This window comes from Meles meles, chromosome 10 (genome assembly GCF_922984935.1).
Source record: "Meles meles chromosome 10, mMelMel3.1 paternal haplotype, whole genome shotgun sequence".
Lineage (NCBI taxonomy): Eukaryota > Metazoa > Chordata > Mammalia > Carnivora > Mustelidae > Meles > Meles meles.
In genome coordinates, this window is record NC_060075.1 from 21,419,137 (window position 1) to 21,432,876 (window position 13,740).

General features: G+C 35.7%; 1 protein-coding gene across 3 annotated transcripts in view; it reads right to left on the minus strand.

Annotated features, from left to right (window-relative positions):
• The window catches only part of MKLN1 (muskelin 1), a 345,476-nt gene that overhangs the window by 41,509 nt on the left and 290,227 nt on the right, over window positions 1-13,740 (minus strand). For all 3 annotated transcript variants that reach the window (XM_046020023.1, XM_046020022.1, XM_046020024.1), the window contains one exon: window positions 339-486. In XM_046020023.1, the coding sequence (XP_045875979.1) occupies window positions 339-486 (148 nt within the window). The remainder of the gene's footprint in view (window positions 1-338; window positions 487-13,740) is intronic.

Sequence of the window (13,740 nt, forward strand, 5' to 3'; positions counted from 1 at the left end):
TGATCACCATAATAAATATAATAACAATGAAAAGACTTGAAGTACTTTGAGAATTATCAAAATGTGACATACAGATATAAAGCGAGCAAATTCTGCTAGAAAAATGGTGCTGACGGACACGCTCAACACAAAGTTGCCATAAACCTTCAACTTGTAAAAACTGATACATGTACAAAGTGCAATAAAGCAAAGTACAATAAAATGAGGTATGCCTGTACTGACATTTAAATGTATGACATCCCAAATTAACATAAGTCTTCCATTTCTATCTTTTGAAGAAACTAATATCCTCAAATAAATGTTACACTGGGATTGAGACACGGACAAAAGCTCCTTACCAACTATTCCTCACAATGTCATAAATCCAGAATGAATTTCTGACATTCTCCTCTCTCTTTTCCTTGTCTTTGCTGAGTCCAGATAAGACATGTATTTCATTCAGTTCTGGATCAATGGTTGCTCTCTGTGTGAATCCTGTCATTGGAACTATAATTGAGAGAGAAAATAAGATGACAATACTCATGTTAAGTAACAGAGTAGAACCACTGTATAAAAGATATATCCAACAGACTACAGAACTTTTATATTACACAACAAATAATTGTTTATTACGTTCTCCCCACTCTAGAATGTAAGCTGTACAAGGGCAGAGGTAGTTTGTTTCACTATTTAGTTCCTAATACCTGGCAAGTAGTTACCCAACTATTTGTTGAAAGAATAAATGAATGCTAACTACCAGAAAAGAGCTACAATGCAGGAAAGAGGTATGCAATAATCATTTTTATTGAGGGAACAAAGGTCAATGTTTTATTACTGATTTTTTAATCTCAGCTCTAATGTAGGTTACTACATTAGAGGCAGAGGTAAAACATTCAAATGCTGACCTGGAAAAACACAAATTTGACAGAAAATGAAACACATGTTTGTTTAACAAGGCCAGAGTCATTTAAAATATCCCTTCATGACATACAATGAAATGACATAATTTCCAAGTAAAAATAAAAACATTTTGGGGTATAATATGCCTTTTTGTTTTCCTGAATGGTTCAAACTGCCCAGAGATAATAATATTCTATTTTTCTAAGAAATCCACTAAATGAGTGATTGTCATTCTGCATTATCCAGTGATTTACGAAACACTGACACAGCAAATGTAAAATCTTCTCACCACTGTTATATGGAAATATTAGTTGAAATGTAATTTTGTGGATCATGACGTAATTGCCATGAATCTAATACAATGGGATTGTTTCAACACTACATTTCTTTTATACATGAACAATCATCATATGCTCAAAATGCTAAATAATTATCAGACTGAAGTAAAATATTTCAATCAATCCAGAGTATTATGGCAGGAGACGCTAGCCATGTTGATCTTCATTTGTCTCTATCTACTTTAGCAGGGTCAAATAATCCAGCATTTATTTTTTCTTAGTTACCTAAATTAATGTGCCCTTTCACATTCCTATTCAATAAATTTGTGGAGTATTTTATGTATTTTAAATTTCTTTTTTAAGATTTTATTTATTATTTGAGAGAGGGAGAGGAAGGCTCCTTACGGGCCAGAGAGCCCAGCGCTGGCCCAATTCCAAAACCCTGGGATCATGACCCAGGCTGAAAGCAGACACTCAGTCAACTGAGCCACGCTGGTGCCCCTGTTTGTGGAGTAATTTAGAGACTATCCAATGCATTCCATAATAAACATGCTAAAAATAATACACACACATATAACACAAATATGTTTGTATTTATACACATATGCATATCAATCTAATCTTAATAATAATCTCAACCCTCATGCCATGGTCTTTAGTGGTTATGTAAAGTCTGGTATTTTCCTAATGACGCTTTCTAAAGTTCCAAGGTTCTGCCCTCTGTTCCTCAGATAACCTTGGAAGAAAGATAAAACAGTAAAGAAATGAAATCACTTTTGTTAGTGGTAGAAGTAGAGGACATACATAACTATACTGTATTTAAAATTTATTGCATTTAAATTTTTTCATTTCATTTCATCTTAATAGTGAGCCTTTAGATTAAGAATTCTCGGGACGCCTGGGTGGTTCAGTTGGTTAAGTGGCTGCCTTCGGCTCAGGCCATGATCCCAGGGTCCTGGGATCGAGTCCCGGATCAGGCTCCTTTCTTGGCAGGGAGCCTCCTTCTCCTTCTGCCTGCCTGTGCTCTCTCTCTCTCTCTGACAAATAAATAAATAAAATCTTAAAAAAAAAAAAAAAAAAAAAGACTTCCCAAGGACGAGTCCGCAAACTATGTCTTGATCTGGCCTACCTAGGGTCAAAGCAGGCCTCATACATTCATTTACATTTTCTCTGTGGCTGTTTTCAGTCCTACGAAAGCAAGGTAACACTTGCAAAACTCTATGTATGGCTCACAGAACTGAATATTTACAACTGGCTCTTCATATAAAAAGTGTGCCGGGCGCCTGGGTGGCTCAGTGGTTTAAGCTGCTGCCTTCGGCTCAGGTCATGATCTCAGGGTCCTGGGATCGAGTCCCGCATCGGGCTCTCTGCTCGGCAGGGAGCCTGCTTCCCTCTCACTCTCTCTGCCTGCCTCTCTGCCTACTTGTGATCTCTCTCTGTCATAAATAAAAAAATAAAATCTTAAAAAAAAAAAAAAAAAGTGTGCCGACCTCTGTTCTATAATCTTTTAAAAGTATCAGAAATGTATGACTTACTATAAACTAATGCAACAAGTCACTTACCCTAAGTAAGGACTCACTGAGAAAATGGAAATTTTGGGGTGGAATGGAAACCAGCAGAGAGGGAAAGAAATTTTGAATTCTATAAAATGGAATGGAGTCATCAAAGAGAGGGATGCAAAGGAGTACTGGGCAGGGGGGTGGAGGGTGGGGGGTGGAAGCATGTGAGAATGTGGAAGAATGCCAAAACCAAATTTTACATGCTTCTCTCTCTGCACTGTCACTTTCTGCCCAGAAGCAGCTTGGGAGCAGAAGAGAAAAAGGACAAGAATTACTTCTCACAAATAGAAGCAGTGGCAGGTTTACAATACTCAGGGACATCATGCTTATAAAATCTATACCATAAGGTATTATAAAACATTACTTTGATTAGAAAGCATACTAGGAACCATATAGTTCCCATTTCTTTGATCTTCCACATCTCATGCACTTTTTACTCTACATAATGTTGATTTTATCTTCCAGTTATACGTTCAAGTCTATTGACTTTTAAACAGCTTTACACAGAGATAATTCATATGCCATACAATTCACCCATTTATAGTGTACAGCTTGGTATTTTTTTGGTATATTCACTACAGAATCATCCTCACAATGTAATTTTTGATCATTTACAATACAGAAATGAGATGCGTGTCCCAAAAGTTTTTGAAAGCCAACCTAGGAACTTAAATACCAGTAAGTATTGGAAACAAAACAGAAGTAGAAAAATCTTTTAGTTTAGATTTTCTCAATTAACTACGTGCTTTCATGCAAGAAACTTTTCACTTTTTTCTTTCTTAAAAAAGTATTTTATTTATTTGAGAGAGAGAGTGAGTGTGTAACAGAGCACAGAGGGAAAGGGAGAAGACTCCCCGCTCAGCAGGAAGCCCGCTGCAGGGCTTTATCCCAGGACCCTGAGATCATGACCTGAGCCAAAGGCAGATGCTAAACGGAGCCACCCAGGGGCCCCTACTCTATTTTTCAAGTTTTTGTCTATTTGTTTGTTTTTAGTAATCCCTACACACAATATGGGGCTTGAACTCATGAACCCCAGATTCAGAGTTACATGCTCTTCCGACTAAGCCAGCCAGGTACCGCTTTGCAAGAAACATTTTTAGACTTTCAAGTTTTCTTAACCAAAAATTGAAAGTAGGTCTATATAATATACCAGGTCTCTTCAAAGCTGAAATTTCTGTTAAGATCCTGAAGGGTGAGAGCAGTAACAGTACCAATGTGCAGTGTGGACAGGCAAAGAGAGAATCCTGAGATACAGACAGCATTTAGGAGGCTGTTAAGATGGTAACAAGTAAGGAAATACCAATAAAGAAGCATTATTTCCATGAAATGGAAGTTATCAGCAGAAGGAGGATAGGTATTATGTCCTAAGCACAAAAATCCACTGGACTGACACCATAGGGACCAAGCTTGAAGCAGCAGAAATGTGTGAAGAAAAGAGTAAAAATGTTTCACTGATTTTGGGGGGAAGCATCCAATATTTTACCCTAAGAATACTCAAAGGCAAAATTTCTCAGGGCAGGGAAAGATTTCTATTAATCTTTAAGTTTACATTCTCTAACAAATATAATCTTTATTACATACTACAGACAAGGAAAAATGTTTACATATAAAATGTTTGTATGTAATTAGAAAAATATAGAAGAACATACATCAAACCACAACTGATAGTCATGTGTGGGGCAATTAGGACATTTTTACTTTTGTTCTATAGTATGTATTTTTCCAGTATATATTGCTTTTATAATTAATTATAAGGGAAAGAAAAATCCAAACCAAAATACAAAAATATATATCAGGGCATAAGTACCAGGGACTTTTGGTAGTAAGTGAAAAGCTCTCACACATCCTTCCATATTTGTCAGGAAGAAAATTTTACATTAATATTTGGAATCTTACTATTTAGATGGAAAGGGAATTCAGGTTTCAAAAAACAGTTTTATTGGCACTAAAATAAATATTTTTAAGCCATTTTGCTAGTATGAAGTCACAAAATTAAAACTAGGCATCACTTTATTTAAAGTATTTTTAATTTTTTCTCTAAAAAATAAAAATGAATGATTGTTAGGAGTTCCTAACAATCAGGGAGTTCATTCAAATTTACACTGAATATATCTATGTTAATGGCCTTTTGCCTAATTTTTACAAAGTGCACTTAAGCTTAATTCCTACTTCCACTCTATGCCACATGAGTAACAATTCAAAAACATTAACAAAAAAATTAAGTTTTCAAAGGCACTCTAGGTTTCTCTAAGAAGCTATTAAAAATCTTAATTTCTGTAATACTCTAAATCTCATTTGTTACCTCTTTGGAAACAGAAGTAAAAAACCTTATTTTTTCATTTTAAATGGAGAGTTTAAATGTTCTTATTAAATAAAAAGTAAAAAATTTGGATATGTATATATACATACATACATGTAAGAATTATAGCCTAGCACTCACTAATAAGCATTATAGACTTTGGGATTTTTACTAGCAGAAGCTGCTTATGAAATCTAAACTTTGGGTCTCTTGGTTTCAGATAGCAAAATGAACACAAACTACATTATTCCTCTTTCCCAACATCCCACAACACCAGCAGGAAAGATACTCTGGCAAAAAGAAAGAGAAACCGTAGGAGGAAGAAGAAAGTATGTTATCAAGAGGTAAGAAATTTTGAGGCTCTCACAGTCAAGGAAAAGAGAGCCGACTCACCAGGGGTAAAAGATAAAAAATTTCCAAGTTATCAAATACAAAAAGCAGGAGTACACTGTGAGGAGGGCTCCTGTGGAGAGCTTCTACTAAGGACGCAGGCGCCTGAATGAGGAGGAGAGCAGAGTTTAAAGTCACTGCAAACTTCACACGGATATTAGGGGAGACAGCCTGGTGGACGAGATGTGCCATGCATTTATACACCATTGCTGGTCAGTGTCTTATGTAAGGGAGAAGCCGGCTGGGAAAGATGCCTACCCTATGCATAGGAAGTCACTGTCGTTTACCAGTCCTTTTTTTTAAAAGAGAGATTGATTGATTTATTTGAGAGAGAGAGAGACAGAGAGAGAGGGAACACAAGCTGGAGGTGTGTGAGAGGGAGAAGGCCACCGGCTAAGCAGGGAGCCCAAAGCAGGGCTCCATCCCAGGACCCCAGGATCATGACAGGAGCCAATGGCAGCCGCTTAATGACTGAGTCACCCAGAGGCTCCTTGTTTACCATTCTTAACTGATGTAGTCCTTTACTCATAGATTTTAATGTTTAGATAGAAATCACAAGACATATGAGAAAAATTTCAACCACTTTATTTATAAGGAAAAATTATCTATAAAGATAGGGGCCTAGATAAACATACAGAATGGAAAAAATAAATCACAGAAAGAAAAAGAACTTTAAAAAAAAAAACCCCAAACTCATTATCTTTGTAAGAAATAAAAAGAATATTACACGTGTAAAACAAGAAGAGGCTTCCATAAAAAGGAATAGAAAATAAGATGTTAAAGAGTAAAACTAGGACCAAAAAAATCAGATGACAAAATGAAAAAATATTGAGCATAGTTAGAAAGATAGTCAGTGGCTATAGGCTAAAATTGATATTACCAGTATAGCAAAAGATACAGAAATGATGATAGAAAAGTTACAGGACACAGAGGATAAAACCACTAAAGTAAGAAATCTGTCTGAGAAGAACACTCAGGAGAGGGGAAATAACACAGGAGGAAAAAATAATGAAAGAAAATCTACCTGAATGATAGAAACAAGCAAATCTGAGGATGATTTTCACCTTTATGAAAAAAAGGTGAAGAGCAAAAACAGCATTTGTTTGCTTTGCAGTGAGTTCTTAGAGAGGCAGAGCACACCCTCCTCAGGAACTACAACCAGCCTCTCCGCATCAAGCCGCCCCAGTTGTGAACTGTGTCTGTGCTTTCTCTCAATTTATTTTGTGCATCAGTTAGCAAGATGTGTCCTAAGGTATCAGAAAAGTCTGAGAGAGAGTTGTTTCTTGGGTTTGGGAAGAGTCAAAACTTTTCCTTATAACTAAAGTGGTAATTGCTTCTTTGCTTTATGCCAGTTTGGCTTACGGAAGTTTTCACAGAAACAGTATTTTTGAATAGTGGGAGACAAAAAGACAGAGAGAGAGATAAAGATCTCCTAATGAAACTTTAAAACTCTAGGAATAAAAAGAAAAATTTTAGAAGATTCTACAAAGGGGAAAAAGCAGGTTATTACACACAGAAGAATATTAAGTATCAAACTTATGAGACCTTTTATCTGTAACAATGAATGTTAGAATACAATGGAATAATAAATTTAAAATTCTGAGGAATATAAAAAGATAAGGAATTAAAACTCTATTCCAACAAGGAGGGCAAAATAAATGAATTTTTAGATTAGCGGAAATATGAAAAGTTATGTCAATGACTGCATATGAAACAATTCTTTGAGGAGCTATTCCAACAACACTAAAAAGGAATCCAAGAAAAGGAATGACATGGGATGTAAGAAACAGTGGCAGTGACAGGTGACAGAGGAAAGCAAAAGGAAGCTTCAAAGAAAATAAAGATCCATTAGATTTTGAGCCTTTATAAGACATTTGGAATGAAAGTTTTAATAGAGAGTATTTTCGCACCTGTAAGTCCCATTACGATACCTGAATTATAGATGGTACCCCACTCCCCCTTTCGTTGTTTAGAATTTTGGCCCTGATGTTTTTCTTCTGGCAACAATTTTCTTTTCTTTTTTTTAAATTTTATTTATTTATTTGATAGACAGAGATCACAAGTAGGCAGAGAGGCAGGCAGAGAGAGAAGAGGAAGCTGGCTCCCCGCCGAGCAGAGAGCCCGAAGCAGGGCTTGATCCCAGGACCCTGGGATCATGACCTGAGCCGAAGGCAGAGGCTTTAACCACTGAGCCACCCAGGCGCCCAACAATCAATTTTCTTAAGATAACTTGATCACCACTTAACACATACTTCTAACATATCCTAAATTTATTTCTGAGTCTTGTTTCCAAATGGGTTTCCAATATAGGTCTTCATACAGCAAACCTTCCTAGGCATATATACCTAGGAAGGTTTGCTGTATGAAGACCTATTTTATTTCACACTAACATATGAAAGGAGAATATAAATTTCTTGGTTTAAAGTCATTTTCCTTGATCACTTTTTTTTTTTTTAAGATTTTATTTATTTGACAGAGACAGTGAGAGGGAACACAAGCAGGAGGAGTAGGGGAGGGAGAAGCAGGCTTCCCTCTGAGCAGGGAGCCTAATGGGGGTTCAATTCCAGGACCCTGGGATCATGACCTGAGCCAAAGGCAGATGCTTAACAACTGAGCCACCCAGGTGCCCCTCCTTGATCACTTTTTAACTTTACTGTTTTCTTCCATTCACTACTGCTGTTGAGCTATCTGATGTCCATCCATCCATCCAACCATCCATCCTTCCATCCACTCATCCATCTTTCCTTTTGCATGTCATCTTCATCTCTGAAATCATTCATAATCTTCCCTATGTCTTTGATATTCTTAAGCAAACTTTAATGTGTCTAGGTAGGTGTCCCTTTATTCTTCCTGTCAGGTACACTATAAGCCCTTTCACCAATCTGAGGCCTTTTGCTTCCGAATTCTGGCCAATGTACCTCCCTTATTTCTTCAATTATTCTGCCCTCTTAAAATTTTATTTTTCTTTCCTGTTACTGCTGTTAGGATGTTCACACTTGTACAATTCCTTTCCATATCCTCTAGTTTCTCTTTTATATTTATATATATATATATACATACATATATGTATATATATATATATATTTTTTTAATTTTATTTGCGAAAGAGAGAGAGAACTAGCGTGAGTGAGGGGAGGGGTATAGGGAGAAGCAGACTTCCCAATGAACAGGGAACCAGACACAGGACTTGATCCCAGGACCCCAAGATCATGACCTGAGCTGAAGGCAGGTGCTTAACTGACAGATACCCAGGCGCCCCTCTTTTATATTTTCTATCTCTTTATCTTTTTTCTTTCCTATTTTTTCCCTAAAGAATATTCATTGTAATCTTTCAACTAATTAATTCATTCACAGACATTCTATTTATAATATTTGTTGCAGTCTTCATTTCAAATACATTTTTCGTATCTAGTTTTTCCATTTGGTTCTTTTTTACAATTTTTAGATTTTACTTCATATTACTAGTATGTCCCTTTATATCTTTATATTAATTATGCTTGTTTTGAACTCCTGGTTCAACAATTGTAATAATTCTGCTTTAGATCATATATGTTGTCAGTTTATTGATTTCTTTTGAGATATCTGCAGTCCTCAGCTGTCTAGTTATATCTCTGTGAGGTAATATTTTCAACATATCAGCTATTCTTTCTTTTAAGATATATTAGGGGGGACCAAAGGTCAGGCCTTAAGTAGCATCAGCACCAGAGAATTTAAGGAAAATGGAGGGGAAGAGCCATTAAGTAGTGAAGACTATTCACAAAGAACCAGTTAATTACTTCTAGTTACTATCATCCCCCTATGTAAGGGTTTCACGCCTTTAGACCCTTTAGGGGAAGTAGAAGGCAATTTTTCTGGACTTGAAGGATGAAAGAGAAATGGATTACTGAGAGTAAATGGTTAGGCCACATCTATTTTCACCAATTCTTAACACAAGTAGGGTTTATGCACTGCCATCATGTTGTTCTTTGGATTCTGCACTAGTTGTACAAGCTAGTTTCTATAGTGAAGGAACAAGAATTAACTCAAGGTTAATTCAGGGGACAGACCATATTCTATCTCATTTAAAAGAGTTTCTGGAAGCCAGCTGCCTCTCATTTTATTTTTCTAGGGCTTATTTCTGGGGTTTGGGTCTCGGAAGACTCAAAATTTTTCTTTATAAATAAGTTCCCTTAGGAAGGGAACTAAGTTTGCAACTCTGGCAGAAATAATTTTCATTCTATATTGTTTGAATTCTGCTTTATGAATTATGCACACTGCATTACTTCTACAGTAATTTTATTGAAATAAAAACTGGCTGAACAAAAATGGCATTATCAAAAACTAAAAAGTTCTAAAGGTCAAAACCAAGGAAGAAGTTTTCATTCTAGTATGTTATAATTATTAGTAGTCTTCTGTATTAATTTTCTTCCCAAGAAGAAAAAAAGGCTATTTTTACAAATTTAATGGTTTCTAATGGGTAGTTGCGAGGTGAGGGGAAAAGAATAGGAGAGTTGTAACATATAATATTTTAAAAGCTTTTAGATTCAACTGGCAAAAAGCTCAACTGAATGGCATAAATCTTTACTAGTCTTTATAAACTGACTCACAAAGAAAAATTAAACAGGTCAGTAAACAAGATCATTTGTTAATCATGAATACATTTTGAAAGAACACTTGTCTGAGGAAACAGAAGAACAACACAACAACTATTACACCCAACTTGTTTTTAGTATTTCCAGGAAATTACAATGATCATTCTTCAACTCTCTTATTTTTTCTTTAACATTTTTATTTTTAAAATTTTAAAAAATTTTTATATTATTTAAAAAATTTTTAAAAATATTTTATTTTATTTATTTGACAGAGAGAGATCACAAGTAGGCAGAGAGACAGAGAGAGGAGGAAGCAGGCCCCTGCTGAGTAGAGAGCATGATGGCGGAACTTGATCCCAGGACCCCGGGATCATGACCTGAGCTGAAGGCAGAGGCTTAACCCACTGAGCCACCCAGGTGCCCAAATTTTTATTTTTTTTAAAAGACTTTATTTATTTGACAGAGAGATCACAAGTAGGCACAGAGGCAGGCAGAGACAGAGAGGAGAAAGCAGGCTCCCCAGCAAGGTGAGAGCCCAATGCGGGGCTCGATCCCAGGACCCAGAGATCATGACCTGAGCTGAAGGCAGAGGCTTAACCCACTGAGCCACCCAGGCGCCCCACTTTAACATTTTAAAAACCTGAAATAGGGCAGCTAAAAAATGATTTTATCTAACAATCTAAATCACATTTTTCTTTTCCTCTTCTTTGGTTGACCCAATAGGGGAAGATTACCAGAATCTGTAACATAAGGAAAGCCTACAGGGAGGCTAAAAAGACAACAGATATATTTTTGAAGTTATTTCAATTCCTGAGGAAGATACATCATTGCATTAATTCATGCACTAATCTCAACTCTATTTTTGCTTCATAATCCAATGCACATATTATTAGTTACTTTAGTTAAGACACAGGAAAAAAAATACAATTTCAGAACTGTCACAGAAATACAAGTTTAATAAAAACAACTTTCTAAAATTTCTCTATTTGTTAGGGTATTTTCAGCTTCAAGTAACAGAAAACCTGAATAACAGTTGATTAATGAGCTCATATATCAAAATTTTGCAAGTGGGCAGCTCCAGGATTGTTTCAGCAATTTAATCAAATCATGGTGCTAGGTAAACATCCCTACAATTCTCTTGACCTTCCTTTCTTTTTGAAAGTTGCCAGTACCAGCTCTAAGCATTACATCCTTTTATACTATCTGTTCTGTTCCATTCCATTAATCTGTACAAAACCGTACCTTTACAAATATCTGGTAGTATTAATACTACATTACTTTTCATTTTCAAAACTGTCTTACTGTTGTTGCATGTTTGTTTTTGCTGGTAATTCATATTTACTATCAAATGACCTAAATTTTATATTAAAAATACACAACACTTATACAAGCTTGTAACTAAGCAAAAACACCCTGTGAGAGTAGAAGGGGAAAAATTATGTAAAATTAGCATTAACAATAATGATGAGAGGGAAAAAAGTACAGAATACGATTTTATCAGAATAATGGCACAACAGATATAAAAGATGCTAACTGGAAAGCAATGAAGCCCAGTTACACGAAAAATAAACACTACCATTTCCTAGCTTAGTAACTAATTTACGTTAATGACAGCAAATCATTAGCTTCAACATCTTCTCTATACTGCTGAATTGGCCTGATTTAGTTAATTGTCAGAAGTCCAAAAGGGTCCAATTCACAAGGACTTATTCTATATAATTACATACATACAAACACACACACTTATTTATTAAAAAACAATGTCAATAATGTCAATGTTTGACCAATTCTGTTAGTTGAAGTAAAAATCTTTAAGACTTTGCTTTTAAGGTTTTCATGAAAATGTTTATAGATAAATTAAAACTTGCAGACATTACTAACATAGCCCTCATGTTACTTTCACAGCCTGATAGCAGAAGGGAATGAAATTTAACTGTCAAAATTCTGGAGCTACATGAGGCCTTAAGATCAACTGGTCCAACCTCATTTTCGGATGAATAATCAGGCTCACAAAAGTTATGTATACAATTTTGTCAAAGTTGCAGAGGGATGAGTGGCAGATCCAGATGAAGAGAGACCAAGTCTTCTGATTCTCAATTCACTATTCTTTCAATTATACCAATCTGCCACTATGGTTAGAACAGAATGGAATAAACAGTGACAGATGTGGGAAAATACAGTCAACAGATGTTAAGGAACAAAACAAGTAAACACATTACTACTATAGAACAGGAACTAGGCTGTAAGAGCTCTGTATCACCAATGTTTGACTTAGCATCTGCCAAATGGTGAAGACTCTACATGTTTGCTACCTTGAATAATACACATATGAGAAAGTAATCCTATTACAATAAACTGAGTTTCTATAGCAAACTATAAAGCTCTGGTGGTGTGACAGACTATCTTCTAAACATAATTTTCAATTAGTGTTAAATACAGAGCTTACATATGGGGAGTCTGCTAAACCCCCTGTGCTTGCCAAAAGTTATTCAGAAATAAACCCAAATTTTAGATGTGCTGAATTTTGATGTAATTATGTATGTGTTAGACACAATACTAATAAATCCCTTCTTTCTAAGCAGCTGCCAATCCACTGATTTAAATTGTAATTTCTTTCTGAGGGGAGCATAACATTGTTACACTCTAGTTAAAAAGTAAGAGTTGAAGTTTCTTCAAATCTTGAGATGTTAAATCTAAGATAATACATTTAAATAATTATAAAGAGCAGCCATTTAAGATGTTATAGTATCTAACACAATAAAAAATTATAAAAAGCAGCAGCAATTTTATAATTAGATATGCCATTTCTTTCTTTCTTTTTTTTTTTTTAAAGATTTTATTTATTTGAGAGAGAGAGAGAGAGAGAATGAGCAGGGAGTCCGCTCGGGGCTCGATTCCAGGACCCGAGGATTATGACCTCAGCCGAAGGCACTCAACCCACTGAGCCACCCAGGCGCCCCAGATACGCCATTTCTAATTGATGATCTTAATAATTCAAATTTCTTCTATGATTTCAAACAATGCGTTTGAAACTCCCATCATAAATGCAGTTTTAATCAAATAACCCACATTACTGAATCACAGATAAACATAGTAATTATATGTTAAGTCCATCTCAAATTACAGTAATTAACTGTAGTAAAAAAGCTTCTGAAGAACAGTTAATAAACAGAATGTTTAAATAAGCTACAGAGCATCCATGTAATGAATAAAATTGCTATTTTCCTTTTTTTTTCTTTATAAGATTTTATTCATTTCAAAGAGAGAGAGAAAGAGAGCATGCACGTGTGAGGAGGAAGAGCAGAAGGAAAGGGACGCTGAGCATGGAGCCTGATATGGAGCTTAAGCCCACAACCCTGAGACCATGACCCGAGCTGAGATCAAGGGTCACAGCCCAACATATTGAGCCATCCAGGTGTCCCCCAAATTGGTATTTTCTAATATTTAATAATGTGGGAATTTAAATAGTACTTTCCCTTGTCCTTAGAAGGGCTTTTCATGGCTTATAAATAATAACCTAGTAAGATAAAATAAAATTAAATGGACTTTTAAAAATCAGGTGAAAGTAATCCCATGGGAGGACAATTGAATATACCACAGTTCTGACATGAGGTTTTCGATTTGGTCTAACTTAATTCAGTGAAAGATTTTTTAGGAGATCTAGAGTACTGAAAAGACTGAGTGTTCTTTCAGAAATCCTGTATTTCCAGGGGGCACCTGGGTGGCTCAGTGGGTTAAGCTTCTGCCTTTGGCTCAGGTCATGA